The sequence below is a fragment of the Papilio xuthus genome, unplaced genomic scaffold, assembly GCF_000836235.2.
Source record: "Papilio xuthus unplaced genomic scaffold, Pxut_1.1 DF827777.1, whole genome shotgun sequence".
In the NCBI taxonomy this organism is placed as follows: domain Eukaryota; kingdom Metazoa; phylum Arthropoda; class Insecta; order Lepidoptera; family Papilionidae; genus Papilio; species Papilio xuthus.
The window spans coordinates 7,430,328-7,456,504 of record NW_013530872.1 but is presented as its reverse complement, the minus strand read 5'-3'; the positions used below and the strand labels follow the sequence as shown (position 1 = coordinate 7,456,504).

General features: G+C 30.9%; 2 protein-coding genes across 2 annotated transcripts; both read left to right on the top strand.

Moving 5' to 3' along the window:
• Positions 1-3,213: 3,213 nt before the first annotated feature.
• Positions 3,214-7,785, top strand: LOC106115723 (uncharacterized). The gene is made up of 4 exons (XM_013309185.1): positions 3,214-3,324; positions 6,359-6,503; positions 7,044-7,202; positions 7,695-7,785. Exons 2-4 carry the CDS (start codon positions 6,384-6,386, stop codon positions 7,773-7,775), a joined length of 360 nt encoding a protein of 119 aa, XP_013164639.1. The 5' UTR covers positions 3,214-3,324; positions 6,359-6,383; the 3' UTR covers positions 7,776-7,785.
• Positions 7,786-16,949: 9,164 nt separating this feature from the next.
• AST-C (allatostatin C) lies at positions 16,950-24,136 on the top strand. The gene is made up of 4 exons (XM_013309172.1): positions 16,950-17,052; positions 22,513-22,620; positions 22,906-23,045; positions 23,759-24,136. Exons 2-4 carry the CDS (start codon positions 22,534-22,536, stop codon positions 23,913-23,915), a joined length of 384 nt encoding a protein of 127 aa, XP_013164626.1. The 5' UTR covers positions 16,950-17,052; positions 22,513-22,533; the 3' UTR covers positions 23,916-24,136.
• Positions 24,137-26,177: the final 2,041 nt, after the last annotated feature.

The window sequence follows — 26,177 nt, the reverse complement described above, 5'->3', positions numbered from 1 at the left end:
CCATTCATAAATTTCAGCATAAGCCAAGTAAGACAAATAAACTTCCTACGGTACAAAATCAAAAGATAAAGGTTTTGTTACAAAATCCATAAAACGCAATATATTCAAATTTCTCACTTCGAAAATAGACTTCGTTTTTGAATATCGTTGGATGAAATTTTATAGCACACAAAGATTGCAAACCAAACGTCTGTACCTGGACTTGGACTGGAATTTATTTAAATCTGGAAATAGGACTCTAGCAAAGATTACGAAAAGAATGACAGCTCATTCGCCATACAATACAAACATACATAAAAACATTATTTACTTATACATAACATTAAGACGCAAATCCACATGCCTGTAAAGATACATTTGCAAGTTACCTGCATGCCTGTTAGTGCTAGACGTATACACATGAAACATTAGAAATTATTTAAATAGCATTGTAACGCTATTAGCAGTACAATGTGTGGGCAAATTAATAAGAAAAGAAAAAAGTAAAGGAAACTGATTTAGGGGAAAGTTTTCCTAGAAATGCGACAAGAAAATATAAATGGTTACTGCTATTTCATTCTTATACTAGCTGTCACCCGTGACTTCGTTAGTGCGGCATCAAAAAAAGTAGCCTATTATACATCGGCGTGTATCAGCTACCTTTCCGTCAAAGTTCCGTCAGAAATTTTATTATTATTCACTCGTGCCAGCCCCTTTTATCATGCAAGCCCAAACATGCCATCTATATGTATGCCTGCTGCAGGCATGTGTTTTCTCGGCCTTATATTTTCATCTACTTAGAGATTAAGCTCACTTTAATTTGCAATAGTAATCCTGATGTTTAAAGTTGTAGAAGTTTTTTAGGACGTAGATTCATAAAAACATTAAATTTAAAAGCAAGTAGTTAATAGAACAACCATAAAATAAGTGATCGTTTAATTATAAAAATAAGTGGAATACTTAGATCGCTATATACGTTTAGCGATCACGGTTTTAATGCTCGTCCCTGGTGAGTGGCGGAGGGCTATATACCCCGTGCTGAGAGACACGACCGGCACATTAGGACGACGGGGTTGCCCCTTGTTGCATTACCAGACGCGACGCCCCCGCGAATGTTATTGTGACCTCTGCATGAGCAAAAATAACCACGTAGTACTAAGTAGCTACGTCGCCATCGCCTCAGCGATCTTTGGGATCGGTGTACGGAGCATCCAATTTGTGTCACGATTATAAATTAGGGTTGTAACATGAGCGTATCTTCTATCGATCATATGCAAAATAGGTGAAGGAATAACGACGAATAAGAGTCGACGGGATTTACGACCGTTATTGTTTTTTCATTTATAAAAAATGAAATTGATACTGTATAGAAACGAAACAACATACTTGCATTCAGTTAGTATTATTATACCAAAAGGCGATTCATAAAAATACGTAAATATTGCACTAATCTTCAATCCCAAACACAATATTAGATGAATGATGCAGTAATTGAAAAAATAAGCCTAAAAACATATAACATAAACGATATTTAAGTACTTATCATCTACAGAATTGCTAAACAGACTGTAAATGTAGTTATTTTTCAAAACACAACAAAGTATAAAATATAAGTGATGTTTGTCAAAGTATCATCATTCATATCGTTTCTGCATTTTAATTTTGTACCCGATAGCGGCTGTTTATGAACATGGAAGCTTATTGTATACTCACGTGGGAATTTAATGACTTTATACAATATTCGAGTCATATCGGTGAGCGTGGGCAATAAAATAGCTGTATAAGCGTAATCCTTTTATAGCGAAGTACTCTTTATAATACCGAAAAAACGTCATTGCACTGATACGTATTTGGTATTTGTTTTAGAGCCTATTTGAACTAAAATCATGTACTGTCAGAAAAGTATCAGATACATCTGGTAACCATTGGCTTGTTAGTAAAATTGGTGAGATTTTGTTCAAATAAAATTCCGACCATATTCTGTACATACAACATTAAGTTTATTATATCTATTACTTTTTTTATATCATAACGTGGCAAACTAGCGAGCGGCCTTAAATCGCTGAAATAGCGAAGTGACCGTTGCCCATAGACATACGCAATTGCATATGCGTTGCCTACCTTTTATCAACGGAGGAGAGGATGCACAGAAAGAAAACATTTTCCCTTTCCATGCATCCTCTCATCCGGATAGTCCACTTCGACTTCCTATCTTTTCCTTATAAGAAAAAGGAAGGGAAAGATGACTACATTAGGTCACCGGGACGCAAAAACTTAACTATTTTGAAACAGAGTTTTTATGTAAAAGGTAAGGTAATACATATACATATACGGAAGGCAGAAGACTGCATACTGTGAAAGGAACTGGGAAGTACTATGTCCAGGAGTGGGCAGACCAGTCTGATGATGATGATGATGCACATTCTTTACTTATAGTCGTAATGCGATACACACTTGAGCTCTCTTTACGCTATATTTATTACGTACGTATTTGATCCTTAATTTGTAAAAGATTTAAAATTTTCTTATCATTAGGCCACAAAGCTATTAAGGTCTTTTGTCTATACTAAACTTTCGCCGCCTCTCGGAAACTACCGATCCACCTACACAGGATTAATACAATTGGTTAGTGACAAATTTTAAATTAAACTTTAAAATAAGCGCCTAAATCTTGTATATAGAGAGAAGTACAACTTAACCACTATTTCATATTCTATACGAGTTATTCATATAAGAGATATTGTAGTTTTGTGAAAATAGTAACACAGATTGTAATATCACAAATTGCACATCATTAAACGCTAAAATTTGAATGGATGGATTATTACGTGTCTCCAAAACGGCTAAATGGATCTTGATGAATTTTGGCACAGCTGATGTAGAACAGTCTGGAATAACGCATAGGCTGTAACGTTTTTTTTTAATTACATGCGGACAAAATAGCAAGCAAAAACTTGTGTTAAGTATACCTAATTTTACGAGAAAAAACTGGATTTTTAGATAGTTTAGTTGTTCATATATTCATTAATTAAAACTATTATGAAACTATCAGTAATCGATTTAACAAGATTATAAAGATAAAAAGGGATTTTACAATTTATTCATTTATGTTTTTTACACAATATAATATTATATTTGTAAGTGTGTGCGTTAACGCGTGGCCTCGTTGGCCGGTTGGGCGGCTGGGCGGCGTTATAAAGGCTCCGGCGCCGCGCAAACCGCCCTACACAATCTCCTGAGCTTCCGTCAAGCAACCGCTCTCGCTCCTTCACTTATTACTTACGAAAAACTTTGCGAAGTGCAATTTTAAGTGCGATATAAATTGGTGAATTCCGTGTTTGAATTGTAAGTATTAATATTATTTTTTCTTTTTTAATATTAGTGCCGTGTAACTAATTATTCTAGAGCTTTAAATACATTTTGATTAATGTTATAAACAGTAATAAATTAAATGGTTAATGTTGTTTCTATTAATTTTACAACATTTATAAAATTTATTCTATCGTATATTTTTGTACGCATTAATTACTATAATTTTATTGCATTTAATATTTCATTTGTTTTTCTAAACACAATTCGCTTAAGGTACGAAAATATATTACTTTGTGGTTATTAGAAGCTTGTAAATTTTAAAATTTTAACGTCAACTGTTATATATACATGTTATACATGATTTCGTACTTATAATACAAAAAACAATTTCGTATTCTTTTGCGCTTCATAAAAACAAGTGGATAAGCTTTCTCATCTTGAATCAAGTGCGCCTTGTCATTGGTCTGTCAATAAAGCGTATTAGGCCTTCGTTTCATGACACTTCTGGACTCGGACAAAATGGATTTTCCGCAACACATGTGACCCATTTCTTTTTTATTTTCTCGCATTTTTACAATTGTCAATAATGTAAATTAAATAATATTATTAAGATATTGTATAATCAATAATTAACTGAGACCAATTAACATATTATATTAACGATTGTATAGCGATGCTAAGGATCTGAATAGTAAGCGGCCATTACTTCTTGAAAGTTAGAAATAAATATTGTCTATTTGCCATTGTTATTGCACTCCTAAGGCAGATTTGAACATACAACAAATAATAGTGGCTCTCAAAATTGTCAAAATAAAATCTTTTATTAGCGCTCGTTTATGTCATAAAATAACTTTTATTATTAGTTCCCTCTAGTTGCAGTAGTTTTGTTACCGTGTTCATATATCAGCTTGAATAATCTTTCATAAATATCTTATATGTACAGATTTATAAATGAAAGCTCGTAACCAATAGATATATTAAGATGATGCCGGTTACCAATAAGGAAAAGACCAAACGTTATTATCGTTAAGCAAATCGTTAACAGTAATTGGGTCTACGTCTTTAACTAACCACACAACATTGAGCCGAGATGGTATTTACGGTAGTACTTTGAGTTCCTGATGTTTAGAGCACCTTTAATAATATTTACTATCATTCTACATCAATTGCATTTATGACGACATAAATTTAGCTTCGTAACTTTACTTGACGCCATCACTTTCGTTTTGATGCTCAAAAAATATCAAATTCTTCATTTTCTTTATTTAGATTAATAAAAACACACAAAAAAGCAAGTCTGTGTCACATTTTACAAGGAATAAAAAAAAATCATGTATATTCTCTCAAGAAACCGAGTTTTAAAACGTTTCTATTATTATGTTAGGTAATCTTTTTAATTGAGATTAACATCTTTACAAGTTAAAGATCAAAAATATTTTTAATGTTTCCATAATGTTTTTGTCCGACTGAATACTGAAATCAGAAATTTATTCAGATTAAAAAATCCGTAATAAAAAATCATTCTAAAATAAATTGAATATATTCATAAAAATTAAAGTCCACAAAATACTCCCAGGATTGAACCTAATACAACTGTGTAGGTTTTGTATTCATGTTAAAACAATAAAAATTCTTGGAGTTTTATAAAAGTTTTGACTGTCAGGAAAATTTACAAACTAAGAACATTAATAGTATTAAGGCTGATCAGTTCCAAAAGAAGTTATTAATTACATTAAACTAAGCTTTATGAAGGGGTGTTGATAATTGAACTTGAAATAAAATTTGTAAACAAGCAACCCTGAAGGCGAAACTATTTAAACGACTTTAAATTAGTTTTCGGCCAGGGTTATGAATAAATAACACGTAAATTATAATTACAGTTTTAATGAAGGGATTTGAAAAATATAAATTGGTTTACTTTTATGTTTTATAATAACATGGTAATTTGATATGTAACATAAATGTTTCATTTGTCTCGTAAGTAACAGCAATCAAAAATATAATTGTAAATGCAATGGGATCAGGTTACTAGTTCATAGCTAAGAAAAAACAAATAGTGAAGAAAATATAGATAAAGTTCATTACTCTAAAACTGTGTGGGAGTTATTAAAAGTCATTTAAGATCTCTCAGAATAAACAAATAACCTAGATATTGTGCAAAGTACGAACGCTAGATCGAATCAATTAGATCAAATAGAAAATAATAAGGAAATATTTTTAGCTCTGTTTTCATCATAAATGTTGTATTTTTTATAAGACAAAAACAAACGAGTAGCGGTTGCCTAATGTTAATCGATCCAACAGCCATGGACATCCACAACATTAGAGGAACCGCAGATGTGTTGCCGCCCTTTATAGAAGGTAGACGTACTTAATGTGATAGTATCACTACAAATAAATAATTCGTACTATTGTATTCTTCTATATCGCGACATTTTTCCGTTGAACCCAGTCTTTTCTTGTTGTTGGCTTTACTACTATTAGTTTAAAAACAACAGATAATTGTACACTTCGTATCCTCATTATTTTGTGAACCGCCAGTTATATATCGGTGTAAATGCCTCTCAAATAAATAACAAAGTTACGTTTTGACATAAATGTCACCGCCGGCGTGTAGGTGTAAATTTTTCATATAAAACTCTATGCTATTAAATTTAAGAGCTGTATTCGGTCCTTATATTATCTTTCCATAAAGTAACTAAACGTATGGAGACGATACTTGTATTATGTTATTATACAAATGCCTTTTTACATCGTATGTCGTGGCCGTCAATTCGCCGCTATTTCGAAAAATATAAATATTGTTTAAAAAGTAAGCAAAAGTTATATTTGAATTACTTAATATTAGGAACATAATGTGTTTATTAAAAACGAAGCCAAAAAAACATAGACTTACACAGTGTCGTCTTTCGATGCCAACCCTTGATGTCGAAAACGGAGCAAAGTGGAAGAGACCGATTAGGGAAGCCAACTCTACCACCTTGTGTGATACGAGCTGGGCAGAGAGTGAGTGAGACAGATATTGTGTTCTTTCTTAACAGTTAAAATGTCATTATAATACTTACAGGGAGTGTTCGTGTTATGCCAGAGCGATGATGCTGTTCTTGCAGTTTGTAGCAGTTGCGCTGTCGGCCACACTCGCCGCGTCCGCAGTTCCCGCCGCATACCCTGAAGAATATTCCAGAAGTATGGAAGCCAATGATGTCAGCGATGTATGTTTTATTTACGTAGATCTCTTCATAATGTTTAATTTTTTTAAAACTTGTAATAATTGAATATGATATTACGCAACGAAGCTTCAGAAGAAAAAGCTCTATGAAATTTCATACATAATTGTACCCTGTTTGACCCAACGAAAGTTCTTGACAAATTATTTGTTATGTTTACGATATTACTATTAGCTAACAACTAACACGCTATTATTGTACGTACTAATATTGTAGCCTATGGCGTTTGAGGTTTATTTCTAAAGGCCACATGAAGTTCACGAAAGAATAACAATACATATCTACATAAATATATTATGTAAAGACGCATTTATAAATGAGAATTTAAATTCGACATGTTTAGCTCAAATTATATAAAAGATTGTTCTATACGTCACTCTGAGGAGACTTCCAATCAAGTGACACCTCACTCCTCATAATCGTCTTCAACATAGTTCCGTTAATGCTGTAGAATGCCCACTGCTTTAAACCTTTTTCTATTTCTGTTAAAAAATGAAATAAAATGAGATGATAATATTTTTCCAGCAAGTGATAGTGCCACAGAAGCGCGCAGCGCTGGTGCTGGACAGGCTGCTGGTGGCACTACAGAGGGCGCTACACGAGGGCGGCGCGCGCTACGATGTAGACCGCGACGGCCCGCGCACCGCACCTCTACGTATCTCTAACATGGACACTAACGACTTGGTACGTAAAAGTAAAAGATTATGATGTTAATCAATTAGTAATTGAACACAGTAAATAAGAAGCCTATGTTACCTATGATTTTGAGTAGGCTCCGAACTCTTCAGCCGGGACGTATGTATAGTGAGCTGATGATGCATGCAAATAAGAAGCCGACAATCTTTTTATCGAATGAAAATACAATGTAAAAAGTCGGTTAAATATGGAACGAACATTGTGGATGGAAACATATTCATGTTCTTCTTAAATTACATTAACTTACCCATAACCGGCATTTTATAAATTCTACGTACATATATGTGTGTGGCTATTTTTAATAGAAGGCTATAGTAATATATTTAATAATTATTTTATGGTGACAGGCAGGCGGTTGATCGTAAAAATTAATCCAAAACGTTATTTTTACACTGTAAAATCTCGTGTGCCGACTTCATGTGAGTCGGATAAAGCCAGGGAGTTGATGGTGATCAGTACATACGGGTTTTTCTATTCCAGTCTGCGCTGCAGCGACGAGGACAGGGCTCCGGGCGCGGCCGGGTGCTGCGATGCTACTTCAACGCGGTCACTTGCTTCTAACGCCTCACGCTTACGCTGCAATTTGATACTGAAATTTTGTATTTTCCTATTATTCCATTTTAACTATAAATAGGTAACAATTTCATTAATTGTATAATAAACATGTAAAACATTTTGATGTGTTTAATAAAAAAAATCACATGTACTTCATACCTTTAATTGTTCCATAATTTATTAACTGTGCTAAGTGGAATTTAAGTCTTAATATGTAATATAAAAAAATAAATCAAAAGGATATTTTTGCATTCTTTTTTATCTCTTTTCGGATTTTACTTTCTATACACATACAAATACTTCTAACTTTCATGCACAAAATGACATGAAAAAGTGTGAAGGAGGTTAAGTTTTTAAAACAAATCTTTGTTTTTACAATTAAATAAATATCCACGCCTATTATATATGTACGCTTAACTTCTGACAGTTATGTTAGGGTTCGTTGTTTTTGTATAATTACACGTTTTCAAACCTATTATTTGAGTATAAGTTTATTTCCTAGTAGAGTATACAATCATAAACCGTAAATAATCTATTAACATTATATTCACAATATAGTAACGGATTTAAGAATAATATTATTTCAAAGAGATTTATTTATCTTGTATAATATTTAATACCATACTGACATCTTGTGTTAAGATTAAACATATACGAAGAGAACGAAGTTGTACGTGCGAACCTGTAGGTGCGAATCTCTTCACTGCCATATCTTAGAGTAAGTATGAATTGCCAATAGATGGCTCTAGGATACAGTTATTTGCTACAATCGGATTTTTTTTACCATTCTATAAGACTTAGCAGATTCTTAAAAAGTACATTAAAAACACTCGTAATAAAAATAAGTTTTCTAGTACTTTTTTTCTTACTTATTTCTAAAAAATCTCACCGAGTATCTTTGTTTACATCCTTCGATAAAAGTTTGGCAATTTTTTATTGATCATTATATTGTTATTTAACTTTTCTATGCTATAATTTTTGGTGTATCTTTTACAAACGAAAGGGCATTAAAGTAGGGCGTATGATGTTCTGATCTAGAATAACTGATATTTCCTTGTATATATTTTCCGCGACGAGCAAAAACGACTCGATGTCGTGTTGTGTGCTCCAACCGTCAGCCATTTCTGTTACAAAAGAATGAAAGTAGCAACGGATGGCATATGAAGGACAGCGATACGATTTTCTCGCTTTCTTTTTTCAAATAGATTTGAAATTGTTTTTGAAAGAATACTGCGCTTAGAATACTTATAATAAGTAAACTGTGCATTTATTTACTCAAACTGTTAAGAATTGTTATTAATTTTTTTCTATTAAATGTACATTGCTTAAAGCACTACGAAAGGTCCACTATTAAAATACTTTCGTAAAGATTGCAACTCGTTTTGTTTTCCGATAATAAATCTTATTTCAATCAGTATTTAAATTCAAACATTATTTTAATTTAATGTATATTTTTAACTTTTTGTTCATGGTGCCTACGTGTAATTCTCATGACCTTATAGCAATTACATCTCATTGCGGATTCATGGAGCGTGCTAGCTTATTGTGGACGTGGGTTACTAAAATTTAATGCACACCTGGATTCAACTGTACGGACAATTATCCACGCTTACAATTAGCATGGACTTCTATTTACAATACTTTGATAATATTGCATACAATAGTCCAGAATGCATAAATAGTCTATTAAGTGGCGCATTATGTGGTATTATTCCACTGTTAGAACAAAAGTGTGCAAAAATATATAGCTATTATTAATATCATCATCATCATCATTAGCTCACTATAAGTCCCCACCGAGGGGCTCGGAGCCTACCCTAAGTTAAGGGTGATTAGGCCATAGTAAACCACGCTGACCAAGTGCCGGTTGGTTGACTTTATACATATCTTTGATTTTCTTCTCAGATATGTGCAGGTTGCATCACTATGTTTTCCATCACCGTAAGAACTTTGGATAAATGTACATATGTAAATCGGAAATCGAAAAATACAGTGGTACATGGCGGGATTCGAACCCAGGACATGTAGATTGCAAGTCAAATGCTTGACCCTTGAGCCACCGATGCTCCGCATTATTATTAGCTATTTGATATTAATATAATATATATTAATATCAAATAGCATAAATCGTTTCACCAATTTTAAAGAGAATAGTGTCATTTAATTTGCATTCTTACCCAAGAGTAATGCAAACCAGCTTATTGGATTTTAAATTAACTTTTACTAGTGACTACGTAGAAAAAATCTTGACAACCTGTGGTATTTATTAAAAGGCTTTTACTTAAGAGTAAAGAGAATAAAGGCATTGGATTAATACGTAACGTAATGCGATATCATCTCTGATTGAGTGAACTGATATCTTAGATAAAGTGTTCAAATAATAGAATACAACTGTACCTACCTTGTCTTGTGTCTAGTAGTAAATATATTTGCTTAGAATTTTGGTAAATATATGGAATTGTTTTCTAATTAAATAATCACAAGCCTATGATTTAAGTGTTAGAAAATTAATCATTTTACGTCACATTACGTCTTAATTGAAACATCGCCTGCGAACCGAAAACCACATACGATAGAAAACCGACAACTAAAATTCTTAATTGACTTTCAAAGCATAATTTAAATAACATTAAAACAAACAAAAATGACGAGACTCTCGGCTTATGGACGAAAAGGTTTGTTTATTTAAAAAAAAACTATCATCTAAATATAGTTAAAATCTCTAGATTATAAGCATTATCAATAAAATTATCTTATTATATATGGATATCTTTTAGCTTTTTTTACGAACAACATAAAATTTCACGTTCAAAATAAAACTGCAAATATGATAAATAGGTTACAAGATAAGGTAACGATTCCCAGCATTCCAAGGGTGGTTTGAGACATGTTATCTTAAATATTATAGTCATAAATAATAATATATGTAAACACTAGCTGTGCCCGCGACTTCGTTCGCGTGAAATGCTGCCTTAAAGCTGCGTGGTACTGGACAATACTTGGAAATTGCAACATAACTTTAGTTATGTATTTTTTATTACATAGTTTATGTATTTTTTAGGATAATAAACCTCACATATTCTAAAAAAAACTTTCACCCCCTAAAATTATTTTGTATTCTTGAGAGTAAAATTTTTATAAACAGTGAATGTCATATTTATTTTTATCATATTAAGAGCCTAAAAAATATTATAAGTTTCGAGCTTTTAAATGAAAAAATTACGATTTTCCCTTACAAACTTCCAACCCCCACTTTTAATCCCTCACAACCCTTTTTTGCGTTAAAAAGTAGCCTATATAATTTCTGAGCACTAAATATGAATAAGGTGATCCTACACAAGAATAAAGTCACTGGCGTCAGTTAGCATATTGCATAATCTCAAAAGATGTTTGTAGAAATTGCTGTTTATTTAAAGCGGGCGGTCACCGGAGCATGTAACAAGGGCCTCGCAGTCTGCTCGTTAGACTGCTTATGGAATCAACAACATATAATTATGGTTCACTGGATATTCTAACTGAAAATATATTTAAGTTAATATTATCTAGTACAATCTCGGACGTTGTGATGTTGTGTTTATTTTAAACAAGCTATCGCCCGCGACTCCGACCGTGTGGATATATAAAAAACTTAATTAGTGTACTCCACCCATCAATCCATCCACATCACATTCATCTATACATTCGCATTTATAATATTAGTAAGTTAAATAAAAAGCAGCTCTTCAAGGCATAAATTCGAAAAAAAATGAATAAATAGAATCCTATGTCCGTCCCATGGCTCTTAGCTACCTCCTCACCAATTTTCAGCCATATCGGTAAAGGCGTTCTTGAATTATAAATAGTGTAACTAACACGACTTCCTTTTATATATATATAGATAAACGTAAAATAAGAAATATATCTTTTAATGATAAACTTTCCAAAGAAACTTTCATATGTTCCTATTTTTAGCGAATGTAATAATATAATTATATTTTCTTCTAATATTAGTGTAGATTGACTTATATAACCATCCCATCCAGTGCTAAGCACTTTACATGTTTTGTCTGTAGGTCTATGTTTCAAAATCTTTCTATTTGGTTAATCAAAATAGTGCGTCAAAATTGAATGTAATTACGTAACTATGATAATTAACTTACTTAATTTAGAAATAAACAGCAGAGCAATATGCGAGGTAAATCTTTAGTACGACACCTGGGGAGGCCTATTTGCCTTTGCAACTTATATTGGTTTACGCTACTGTAGTTTTGTACTTGATTGCGTGATACTCAAATTGACCTTCGGTTCTTAATTGGCATCTACTCCCTTGGCGATATATTTGTGGTCTATCAACGTTAGTAACAACAATTTACATAACCTGTTTTAGACAATTTAATAATGAAAATATTACTGTAAAATTCCATTGAAAAATAACTTATTATGAAATATATTTCTTTTTTTAATAAAATAATAGTAATAATAATAATAGGTTTTTGTAGAAATAATGAATTACTTTGGATTTCTATAATTACAATGTTATTCTTTTTAATCTATACATATAAAAGAAAGTCGTGTTAGTTACACTATTTATAACTCAAGAACGGCTTTACCGATATGGCTGAAAATTGGTGAGGAGGTAGCTTAGAGCGAGGAGACGGACATAGGATACTATTAATTCATTTTTTTTCTTTGAATTTATACCTTGAAGAGCTGCTTTTTATTTAACTTACTAATATTATAAATGCGAAAGTTTAGATGGATGTGATGTGGATGGATAGATGGACTAGATGTCGCGCGCGACAGCTAGTAATAAATAAAACAAATGTTTGTTTACATTTATAAGTAGGATCGTGTTAATCAACATGCACTTATGGCAACAACAATTTTCTATTAACAGTAATCACTACCAATAACATAAATGTTTTCCAATTATATTAATGACCTTGGAATTTCGTTGATTGCAGATCAACATTGCCGCGAGTACATCGTTTTGTAATAAACAGTACATGCTACGTGCTTTATAGATTTATGGGAAAATACGTTTAGATTTTATTGGCAATATTTCATTACGACCATCATAAGTGCTACTTAACTAACCTTTTAGTTCAATAAATCATATCACGGTTTTTTGTTCGTAAAAAAATGTATACTTAATTTGTCTGTTGTGATTTTAATGGCACCATGTACACCAGTAACGTGAGTTTTAAATGCCCATCTCTAAACAACTTTTTATCACAAGTTTATCAACCAGAATAAGAGAGATAGCAGATGTTTTTGTACGAATTTTATGACAGTGGACACTTACGGTTAGGTTACGACAAATTAAAATTTTATACATCCGAACAATGCTACGAGTACTGTACTCCGAACTGTTACTTACTGTACTACGAACGGTTCTACCAACAGTGCTACGAAAAGTACTAAAAATAACGCTACACATAGTGCTACGAGCAATGTTACAATCAGGTTACGAATAGTGCTACGAAAAAATTTGGAAAATTTGTGTAACTGTAACGCATTCAGCCTACGATCCCTCTTCTTGAAAAGTCATGGAGGTCGGCTATCGGCCTACGATGCCGTTACATACACTTAACTCTTCTCTAAGGTGTCATATGCATATTTACATGTAAGTAATAAATGGTTTTAGTATAAGTTATTTTAATGGACATAAAAACTGTGTTGAACAGCAAATGGATACGGCACTCGCAACGCACCCCCTTTTAAAGCACTTAGGTATCCATTATAAATTATAGCGGTTGCTTTATAAAATGTATTGTTAAGTTTTATTGACGTTTACAAATGTGGCGCCATCTCTGTCTCTAACCTGGTATATTGTATGTGGATGCTCATATACTAAAGTACATAATATAATTTTATCAATATTCAACACATATTTATTATATATAATTAATGCATTCGCATATAATATGATAATTTATTAGCTATTGAACTGGCACAGCTTAATATTAAATAGAAAAGGAATATTAAATATAATAATAAATAGTTCTCGTATACGTTTTAAAAGGAGGATGGACGGTAACATTATACAATTTATTTACATTGAAAATATATGTACGTGATTTTATTTTGTTTATTATTATATCATTAAAAATAATTGTTCATTTGTTTTCATTCTGAACGAAGTCAAGCAAAATGAAGAGAAACAAGATCCTTTTTATATACAGTATTTTGATAAGTCAAAACAATTTGTAATGTGTAAATATTTATTACGCTATTATTTTACTTCTTTTGACCAAACGAACTATGTTTCGAATAAAATAAATTCGCTATTTTTTACGAGTTTGTTAGATATAAGCCAATATTTATTTATAACTTTTATTACCTTGCATTAAAAATCAGTATATTTCAAAATTAGAAAATGTAAGTAAATAGCTTTCCTAATTAAAATCCATCCACACGAGAAACATCGTTATAAAATGTGTCTAAACGATTTCCGAGGTGTCACAAGATTTTAATGGAAGTTAAGAGTCAAAGACCGCGTGTCGACGAACTGAGCAAGCTATGGAAATTGCCATAAATGCATTGTTCATTTTAAGGAATAAAATTTATATGAAATAGTTTCACTCACAGACATTTAATGGCCACTTAAACAGTCCCTCACTTATTATGTTAAGGGGTATACCTTAACTATAAGATAATTAATTTATTAGCTTATAGATAATTGTAGATGATATTTTTTGGGACAGTTAAGGCATACTAATTAAAATTTAGTTAAAAGCCGTAAAGTTCACATAATTCTCATCATAAAAACCAATAAAATATAAAAACTGTCAAATGTAATATGGGCAGTTAAAATATAATAGTTTTTGTTTTCCATATTTACCTTTTGTTTTAATGAACTCACGTGTCATTACATAATTTATTGTATTAATGCCTCAAACTTCGGAAGAAAAATCTTTTTTGATGTTTTTGATTTTAAAAACTTTTGTCTAGGGACACAAGCATTCTTGATTCGCATAAAATACGAATTAAATTAAATGAATATTATAATAATGTGTACAGTACAATAAAATGAGTCGAAGAATGTTTTGTTCTGTTTCCTTTAGATGTTATCAGCAGTATTTATTTTAATGTGAAAATTAAATGTGCCGAGAAATCGTAGTATGTTAATATCACGATTCATGTTATTCCTTTTAAAATTATAAATGTTTTAATGGATATATGTTAATGTTGAGTAAAAGAGTACTTTATTTCTTTTTTCGTTTCACTCTGTTTCAGTTACTAAGAAAACATATCCCGTTGGCCTTCGATATGTAATCTACAAGTCTAGAACTTGTGAAGGCTTAGACATCATTTTTATAATCACAATTATTTTATAGTAAAAATATTATAATATTCATTCGATAAAATATACTATAAGCTTCTTATCGCGTTAAGTAGTGTACTAAAATGTATTCATACCTTATACATGAAGCGAATTTATATTATCTATACAAAATGTCTAAATCCGCCGCTAAGAATATCTTCGTGTATGTTATTATTATTTTCTATTTTTCACAGATATATAAGCCATTACTTTTTATAAATGTACAATCTTGAAATTATACTATACAAACTCATTTTTTTATAACTATAAATTACATTAATTTGATTTCTAAATAGCATTATAAAAAACTTGCCTTTGAATTTTGTACAGAAAGACAAATAACCGTTGTCTCATTTTTTAATTTTATACTGCAATAAAATCTTTTCTTTCCTTTGTTTTAATACTACAGTTTCCAGGAAACAATTGTGTATATTTTCCTTTTTTCCAGTAGCGAGGGCTTAGTAGAAAGCAATAATATCGCATTAATTTGTCATTCTTATCATGGCTGTGTTTGCTAAAGTATAATCGTTTGCTATCACTCACAAATCATTATTGAGCCATATCACCTCGTCATGGGGGGGAATGGACATTGTATCGATAATATTTGATTTTTTCCTGGTCAGTAAAAATTGTGAAATAAGCACATTCTTTAAACATAGCAACTAGCAACTACCTTATCAATAAATCACAAAAAAACCAAAGGAAAAAATAATAGAGATTTTTTCCTTTGGTTTTTTGTTATTCGGTAATATATTATCAGATTTTTGTTAATTAGTGGTCGCCCATTTGCGGAAATTTGACCATAATTCATTATTAGCGATTTTTTTTTCATCATCATCAGCTCACTATACGTCCCCACCGAGGGGCTCGGGGTCTACCCTAAGCCTTTTTTTATTCTTTCGGATATATTTATAATAATAACTTCCTTTAAATATTTATAAAGTTTACGCTTCACTTATTAATTTATATATGTACTAATATTTTATGTGTAATTTCAACTAAGCTTATGTATTAAGAAATGGTATACGACATAAGTTTAATGACGGGTTTCGAACCTTTGACTACTTGATCGGATGTCTGATATCCGTCCATTTCCGATGTGACCAAAATCTATTAATGTATTTCATTTTTTTATGAGCAGTAATAATAATTTATCCTGAATAATAAAAGTGATCTCACAGTTAAGGCCGTTTCATACAAGACTGAACTTGTTAAAATAATTAAGCCATACAAGGTCATACACAGCGTGAAGAAAAAATGATGTAAAAGGCTTCAACTGGAAATATATGTAAAAGACATATTAAAAAGTAATGCTAATATATCACATGTGGTACACTTACAAGAATAAGATTAAAAAAACACTATGTCGAATAGGTACCAAAGATCATGACTGACAAAACAGATTGAGCAAATAAATTATTCCTAATGATTCAAAATATACAGCACTGGTTTTAACGTAGGTCGATAAGTTTACCTTCTTAACAGAGTCTTGAATTACGATTAAAAACTTTTAATAAGCGACGTATAGAATCCATTCCTCATACATTTACATTGTATCCACCAAAATAGAACTTTATTTATGCTAAACAAAAACATCGAACAATCATCTACATAATTTGTCTACGATTAATTAAACGAACGTCAAAGCAGTCGTATAAAATTACGGTTACGTGTGAAATTGAGATGTCAGTCTTGAAGATGCACGATAAATAACGTGAAAGATTAATATTTGCATGTATATAGGGACATGTATCGCTCGGATCGTAGCGGCTTCGTAGCTCCGCGCTACAGCACCTACGCAGCGAGGACACGGCGACCAAGCCACTATATAACCGCGCGGAACACCCCCTAGCTCTCATTTGCTTTCAAAAACCATCAAGGGGTAACACGGAAGTAAGAGCTCGACTAGAACCGTTACAGTGATTTCGCTAAGTTACTTTCAAATACTATACTTGATAGACGAAGTGTTTTGTTACGGTAAGTTTTTAACTTTTTTATTCTTATGTTTGAACTTTTTTATTTCACTCAATTTTTACCGTGTACAATAAATATTTATCAAAAGGCGCAATACTTAATTTAATACTAAGAAATCGTATTTTGCGAATCTGTTGAACTTCATTTTCTAGTTCGATCGATAAAGTTAAAAGTAGATTTTTTTATAAAACTTCTTTACTTTTTATAAGGAGAATCAAACATTTCAGAATATTGCATTATTATTTCAAATATAGTGAAAAAACTATTTTTTTTGTAATAAAGCTTTGGCTTTATTTTCTCTATTCACGATTGAATACAATTGCTTGGAGTAAAATTAAGCAATAACAACCCCTATGAATACATTATTTAGTGAGGAATCAAAACAATATCAAGAGTCGACCGCCGAAACAAAATATTATTGTAATATAATTCGATTTCTATAGATTGTAAAAACATATGTTTTGTAAATTCATTACATAGTAATTGACCTTATTAAAGTTAATTTATTAATTATATACTTCAAAATAATTAAAAGACTGTTAATTTTGTCTACAACATTTCATGAAAAACTGAATTGATATGCAACAAAACTAAAACCGCTTTGGAAACTCGATACAGCATAAAATAAAGTTTAAGATACTTCGTATCGCATAAAATGAGTACCTTTATGAGAAAACTTGTTATATTTATGTAAATTTTTCAAAGATTTCCTCTTCCTTTGAGGATAAAATTACGGATACCGGAAGCTTTAGTAGTTTTACTAAAGAAATTTGTAACTTAATATAATTTATATTTTCCACACATCTGATACTTTCTTGATAAAAGCAGAATCTTCTTATCGTAATTGTAATGTATAAAATCCCGAAAATACATATTACGTATAATTTGTTGAAAGGGAAAATTTAAAAATTGAATTTATTTTTATGAGATTTCTACCGACCGCGCGAAACCGAAGTGTCTTAATGCCCTTAATGAAAATACTTACTGACGTTATCGCGTTATTGGAGAAAAGAGGAAAAATAAAATATCATGAATATATTTAGGAATCGGAAGTAATGCGTAAAATATAAAAAAGGATTTGTTTATTTTTTCGTTAACGTGCACAATATTTTGTGACATGTTCACAATAATAAAGTACTTTCTATACAAGTTGTTAATTCAACATACAACATGTTCGATGTTAAAAAGCTAACAAATAATGGAATTTATAATACTTTTTTGTCGAACAATGAGAACAAGTACGAAATAGTCTTGCCGTCGGCTTCTTCGTTACGAATAAATACGACAGAATAGCCAAATAAGTAAGTAATTTAAAAGCAAATAAAGTTAAAAATAGATTCTTTTGTACTTTAAGGTGCTCTCAATAATGAATCTAATTACGAGCAAGTAAAATACGATATACTTATCGATCGTTGTTGAAAAAAAAGGCTATGAAAGAATTCAATATAACATAGTTTTTTTCCTATTTAACCCTTTTTGGGAGACAAATTTTGTGAATGGGATTACGGGATATAAATTCAATTATGTTTACTCTACACTAGCCAACCCTTAACCACTTCCCTTATGGCAGTTTGAGAGCGCGTCGTTAAAAGCTTACGGATAGGGTTTATGCATCGTGATCGACTTTTAAGTAGGACGAGACGTAAGCTTGTTACTTTATGTCATCATTCAACTTAAACGATTAAGCATATTAATAATACGTCGTCTAAGATTTCACGGTTGAATTAACTTACGCGTAAGATACATACAAGGAATATATGAATATAGATTTTACTGTGATTATGATTTTTTTGACATACGAATTACAAAAATCTTTCTTTTTACTATTTTTGTATATTTGTTACCAGAGAATAGACTTTAACCCTACAATAATTCTGTGTGAATTTATTCATTTTATTACCATAAACACGCTTAAAGAAATTATGAAATCATAAACAAGTAATTACTACAAACTCTTTTCAATTATTGTAATAATTTGTTACGAACCCTCGTTTAACATATAGAGTTTTTGTCTGAATTTTATTATTATAATAAGAAAACTATCATAATATATTTCAAAGGGAAAGGAGTAATAATAACTAACATCTTCTAAAGCCAATTATTTGTGAAGGCAACATCCAACCTTGCAAGGTTCAGTGTGTGCTGCGATATGAATCCCGTGGGTATCGCTACGTCAGACGTCGGACAATATTTTTATCATCCATTTAAACAAGCTTCCTTTACGTGTATGTCATCACTTCAAAATATGTAGACCTTTTCAACTCCAATTTCGCACAGATAGGAAATTAGTAGTTAGTCTATCACAGGCGAATTCGTTTAATAATCACTAACAAAGTCCTTAGTGTAGATTAAGTAGAACAAATCTTACTAATATTATAAATGCAAATGTACATATATGGATCGATGGATGTTTGTTTAAAGGTATCTTCAGAACGGCTCCGTGGATCTTGCTGTAGAAATTTGTCATAGATGTAGAACATAGTCTGAAAGAACACATAGGCTACTAATTATTTTATTTTTAATAACAACCTTTCGAAATCGGGGACGACAGCTAGTCTGCAATAAGGGACTGCTTTAGCGTCTTATACATGTAACTATAAATCTCATAATACCATTACATCAACAGTTTATTAATTATATTAATTGTAAAACCTTTAATATTACTAACTCTAAGCTCATGAATCCATTTTCTTTTTATAACAATATAACCGATAGAAGACTTTGTTTATATTTGTATGTACTAAGTATAAACAATCCCGACATGAATAAACGAATTTAGTCTGTAGATTTGCATTATTGCTTTGTTAGAGGTGGACTAATTGCGGTTTATTGGTTTCGCATAGTCGACAAACAATTGAATATTTTAACAAGGTTAAATTTAAAAGCGAGAGCCTGTTTATACAACATATTAATTACATTTTGGGTATTACTTTATCAAACCGTTAAATTGTAATATTTTTCGGCTAAGATTTGTTCCAGCTTTAAAGATTATATCACATTTAATTTAATAAAATCTCGGGATAAATAACGTTTTAGTTATAATAATTAAAAAATTATTTATAAATAAAAATAATTTTGTGGTTATATTTCTAATATAATCATTTTAATAACCAAATAAGGGATTAACACAACTTGGTTGTAACATACAAACTAGAACGTTACCTTAACGAGGGTAGATTTCACTATAACTTTGTTAAATTAAAATCCGTACAACTCTATCGATTAAAGTTTCGTTTTCAATCTAATGCGTCTAATATGTTTAATTGGTAATAAGATAAGATACAATATTTCAAGCATATTAACAATGTAAATAGACATGGAAATAATTTCAAAACGGCATAATTAAATAGCTTAGTAAACAGATGTTCTAATTTCAATTAAACACATTCACAATTAATTTAACCTAAATATACGTTTTACCTCAATCTTTTTCCTTACATCCACAATCATTCTCTTTCCTGCAAAGTACTTTTAGTTGTAGCCACATCGCAAAATAATTGTAGGTACTATTTCTTGTTAATGAATAAGGCTCTTTGTCGCTTTCTACTATAAAAATGTAATTAAAAATATGTCAGAAGTGTACACAAAGAGATAGGACATGTGTATGACATATCGGTTTTATTCAAAGAGATTAAAATAGAAAAATAAATCGTATACTTCATTTAATGTCGATCACAGATACCTTCCCTTCTGATTAACATGCTACGTACACGGCTTATTACACGTTCTATTGTAACAAAGCTTTTTGTCGAGTCGACCATTCAACTAATGAGTCCCCAGTTAGAATGCATTGAAAGATTGTCAGGTTTTTTTCTTAGTTTTACAATTTCCCCTTTTAATTATTTTTATTCACGTCATGTTTTATAAAACGAATGTCCTACAAGCTTATTATATGTCGTAGCTACATTCTTTGATCATGCAATTTCTCTATTTAATAGAACTTTTAAACTTACCTTTAGAATACTTGAAAAACTGCAGTGTTTGGAGACGAATCTTCGTTTTTTTCTGCATAAGGTCTTGGCCAACAATGTTCACTAAAATAAATTTTCAGGAATTAATCTTTATACTGGTAATTACACTAAATTTGCGATTTCTAATACCACAAAGTTAATTTTAATTGAGCAGTAATAGTTTCAGTTTTCTGTCAACTATTTTTAAAGTACCTTACTTCTTGAATTTAAATATAAAAGACCGTCATAATTATTTCGTTTCATTTAAAGTAAAGAAATTTTTTATAATTATCTAATAATGAAGTGACACTTAAAAGATAACACAAATAATATTTTAGCTTGTGAAATGTCAGTGTTGGTTCCAGTTAATTACAACGCCAAAGGCATTTCCGTTTGCAGTACGTCGGTTAAATGTCGTTCACGGTTCAACACCGGAAATTAATAATCACTTTGAATCGTAATTAATAGTTAACTCAAATTAAAATATGAAAAACTAAAAAGTATCTTTAAAGCCAAAGATCTTTCGTGGAAGAATTACTATTAACTTTAAAAACAAACTCATAAAACCACAAAGCGCCGTATTTTTAAAAGCTTCAAATATTAAATTCAAATATTTTTAGCGATGTTGGCAAATATACCAACATACAATAAAAAAATTATTCTTAAATTATGGTGCAGTTACTTTTCTAAATTTTTATATTCATAAAATAAAAATAATTACGTAACCTTAATATTTATTGTCAAAATAACTTTTTTAATTTACTTTAACGAATGCTCGTTTGTCTAATAAATAATTACTTTAATGTAAACTATATCGAAGTTATTTTAACAACGATATTACTAATTTAATTTAATATATGTCAACGTAACTTTTGATAAAATGTAATATAGAAATTGTGTTAGCGTTAAGTTACGAGAATATAACCGTGAAATTTATCTAACATCTTTTTGTCTCTATTTTTTCAAACAGAATGAAAGAGATACACATATTAAATATAATTCAAAATTCTCTGATATAAAATAGTAAAAAGTGTTTAATTTCATTTATTTAATGATTTGTGTTCATTTATTTCATAATATACTGCCGACATTTTCTTAAGAAAGTGGTTCTGTTCAATGTTACTACAATGCGCACGTTCACTATTTATGTACAGCTTGAAGTTTGTATGCAGTGATAAATAAGCATATTGTTAATTACACAGACATTTTCTTGAAAACGGGTCTTAATTTTAAGTGTTTAATCATATTTAAATGTAGCCTAGAGGGTCTCGTGTATCTTTTGAGTCTATTGTACTGACTGACAGGTTATTTCAAGAAACTATTTAGTTCTCTTGCCATACATCAAAGCAATCAAAAATATAATGAAATGCTGGTGCTAGCGGCTTTATCTAAACCATATCAAAGATTTACAATAATAGTTTCATTGTAAAAATAGGGTTGTCGAATTACAATTTTATCATCATCATAAAACCTAAAGAACTTTTAAGGATGTCAACCGAAAGTTTTTTTACAGGGCGGATCTAAAACATCAACCATGAACTCAAGTGCCAATTACAACATCTTATTCATTCTCCTCGTCAGCTCTGCGTTCTTCTTTGCGACTACGCGCGCCGCGCCTCTGGTAACCGATGATTTAACGCTATTCCAGTAAATAAGTGTCGCTTTACTTACATTACATATGTACATACCTATACTTACATATGTACTCTTTGCTTATATACTCGTATATCTCTAAAATCTATTTCACATGTAATTATGTAGGTTTTTCAGTTCTTTTCATTGATATGCAAAGTTAACTAGAAAGGAGTAGTGCATATTCGGAATACTCTATTATTTATTTAAAATTAAGTTGCTTTGATTAGATTTATTGTTTTGGACTACATATCTAAGTTTTTGGAATTTTCAGGAATCAGAGGAGGAGCAGTCTGAGAACGCTCTAGTGAGTCGGCCGGAGGCGGTTGACATGACCGACATGTCCGCGCCCTGGGACCCCATCACTGCGGCTGCACTTCGCAAACTGCTGGTGCAACTCGACGCTGAGGAAAGGTTGGTCTCGACAACACTGGCTAATGCATTATTGATGTCTCTAACTTAAATTTATTCATATAACTTAACAAAATTTCGACGGCGTACTCCGTTGTTTTACATAGTATGCCCGGCTGTGAAATATCACACAATTTTTTTTTAATTTCTTAAAAGTTTTAATTGATTATTATTTTATAAGATTAATGAAGATTTCTTAACAAAAGTTTAAGGTTAAGGTTTAGATAAGTCTATCTAAATAGTTACAGGTGAAAGTGTAAATTGCGAAAGTAATAAAATATCATTTCCTTCTCTTATAAAAACTTAATTCACTTTTTAACTATTAATTAAATTTAAAGAAGAGAATCTTAAACATTCATAAGGATAATTTATTCGATGTTGTAAAAGTATTTTAATATATTCAAGCGCGATAGCTTAAAGTCTTTCTGTATTCCTCTAAGTAAATAATGATAAACACGACAAGAATAAATAATTTATATAAACCACTAAGGATTAAAAGTTATTTAAAGCTAGTTGAATTAAAAATAACGATAACTCAATCAATAAATGTAGAATGCATTAACCCAATATATAATAAAAGATATATCGAAATACATAACATAATTTTAAAGTAACTATCAGATGGTTCTTAACAGACTATATCTTCCTTATCTTTCGTATATCTAGAGTCCTCCAAATCTCAATAGTACACTTATACATTTAATTTGTACCTTTAGATTGACCCGGGTGGGACGTTCCTGGCCCCAGAATGAGAGCCGAGGCTGGGGTCTGCGCGCTATGGACGGGCGGCTGGCGAAGCAATGGCGCGCCGACAAGAGGCAGGTCCGCTTCCGCCAGTGCTACTTCAATCCAATCTCCTGCTTCCGCAAGTAAACATCGCAATCAACCCTTCGCCCGCCACCGATTGACTAACGCTATCGCATTGTTGTAATTAAGATAAAAATATAGAAATTGTTTATGGAATCGGAATATTTCCCTCAAAATCACCTTCCCGAATTTGGACTTTATTTATCTATCAATTAAGTTAATACTTTAAAACCGTTATTATTTCTTAATAATTTATTATATTTGTGAAAAATTATTTTAAAAACCTTTAGTGTTAATTAATGTGAATTAAATTTAATGTAACGAATAAATTAAATTAAAAGTTTGTTTAAAATGTCTGCTTATTTATCACGTTCTAATAAATTGTGTAAAAGAATTTGAGGCCAGATGAACAACACACGCTGAAAAGTACGTCATGTTTTAAAAGTGTTCCAAGCATAAAACTGTTTTAATAAATGTATTGCATTCAACTTATTTTATTTGTTTAGAAATAATAAAGATGCGCATCTTTGGCCATCAAACTGTAAAATGGCTAATAGCTAAAGATTACAAGACTTTCCTTTGTTTCCCAACTTTCCTAAATATTCCTATATGTTTAGGATCTCCGAGAGACCACGATAATCCTTTCTTTTTGTGTAAAAATAAGTTTTGAACTCCTTTTTTTTTAAATCATAGATTTTTGCCTGCATCGTAAGAAAATCTCACTTTGTTTTATTTCTTTGCTTTCTTTAAATCTTGTAGTATAAAGCTCAACATGTTTTAAAAACAAACGCGAGCAATATTCTCAGAGAGTGAAGTTCCTTGAACATAACTCAAAAGCCAAGCCAAGGTGAGACCGAGAAAGTTTGAATAAAGTTCATTTAGTGTACTTTTTTAAATGTTTATTAAAATCTAACTTTATGTTTAAACTAACTATTGACTTTATAGCAACAAATAATAACTTAAATCCGCTAATCGATTGAAGCTTCATTTCGGAGAATTATAAAAAACAAAGAATAGAATGTTGATAATTAGAAAGCAAAACAATATAATGTTCAAGAGTTAAAGCAAGAGCACAAAGTTTAAGTTTAGCCAGGGACGTAAATAAAAAACTTACTTTACAATTTAAAAGCAAATTAAAAGAAATTTTCCATTAGCGTGTAAGCCTAGGAGTGTTGTAGCAACCTCCACTGCAATCGGAAAATACGACATACGCGAGTCTATACGAAACAAATATCCGCTCGCCTGATACATCAATGTAAAATATTTTCCAATTCCACTTCGAACTGTTCACAATGTTTATTCACACTAATTACACTTCAACATGGAGTTAATTAACATTTCTCTTCACTGTTTATTTTGAAAGTCAATGTTTCGTATAAGTATATTTGAAATCTTTCTTCGTACTAATATTATAAATACAAATGTTTTTGATGGATGGATGTTTATAAGGTATCTCCAGTACGGTTGTATGGATCTCGATGAATAGATGTAGAATAGAGTCGGAAAGAACATATAGGCTACTAATTAATTTTCTTTTTAATAACGCGCGGACGGAGTCGCGAGCGACAGCTAGAGGAATGTAATTCCAATATCTATATTCTATAAGATTATAAAAAAGATAAGATTGCTAGTAAAGAATCAAAATACATGTAAATAATTTATACACATATAATAACAGCGCCCTTATCAGAAAATAAAAATAACAAACCTTTCTGTATAATGTTAGAAAACATAATCAACACAAAACAAACGAAGTTTCAGGATAAATATGAAATATAAACATTATGGAAAAAGTTATGTTATGGGAGTCGCTTTAATCCTCGCTTTTAAAACTTAAATGGTATATAGAAATTATCCACCCGCGGCAACGGTAATAGAATATTAAACGTTTTCACTAAAATACGCATATAAATTAGATGTAACTCAAATGAGGCTTTACCTTAATAGATATGTACGTACGTATACAGGTTTGTATTTGGTTTCCATTGTTTTTGAAAAAATTATAATTAATCTTAAACAATAACCAAACGGTATTTCAGTCCCCTGATAAAAACCAAATCTTATCCTTAGCTTTTTTTATTGTAGTTTTAAAGTGTAATTTTTTTATATTTACGACTATAGCATTGTGTGATCTGTGTACAAAATGTACTTTTTTTCTAACAACGATCTACGATATTATATAGAAAAAGGTGATAAAGGATCTTCTCTGAATGGACTTACTTGAACGAATAAATCTGAATTGCTTCTTTGTGTGTGTTCACGTGTATCGTTTTCCTCCCTTTGAACGAGCTAACCTAATTGCTTTGACCGATCCGATAAATAAGTTGT

Coding starts and splice junctions, on each gene's coding strand:
- LOC106115723 (XM_013309185.1), top strand. CDS start 6,384: ATGATGCTGTTCTTGCAGTTTGTAGCAGTTGCGCTGTCGGCCACACTC. Junction 6,504..7,043: donor AAGCCAATGATGTCAGCGAT/GTATGTTTTATT, acceptor ATATTTTTCCAG/CAAGTGATAGTGCCACAGAA. Junction 7,203..7,694: donor ACATGGACACTAACGACTTG/GTACGTAAAAGT, acceptor TTTCTATTCCAG/TCTGCGCTGCAGCGACGAGG.
- AST-C (XM_013309172.1), top strand. CDS start 22,534: ATGAACTCAAGTGCCAATTACAACATCTTATTCATTCTCCTCGTCAGC. Junction 22,621..22,905: donor CTACGCGCGCCGCGCCTCTG/GTAACCGATGAT, acceptor TGGAATTTTCAG/GAATCAGAGGAGGAGCAGTC. Junction 23,046..23,758: donor CAACTCGACGCTGAGGAAAG/GTTGGTCTCGAC, acceptor TTGTACCTTTAG/ATTGACCCGGGTGGGACGTT.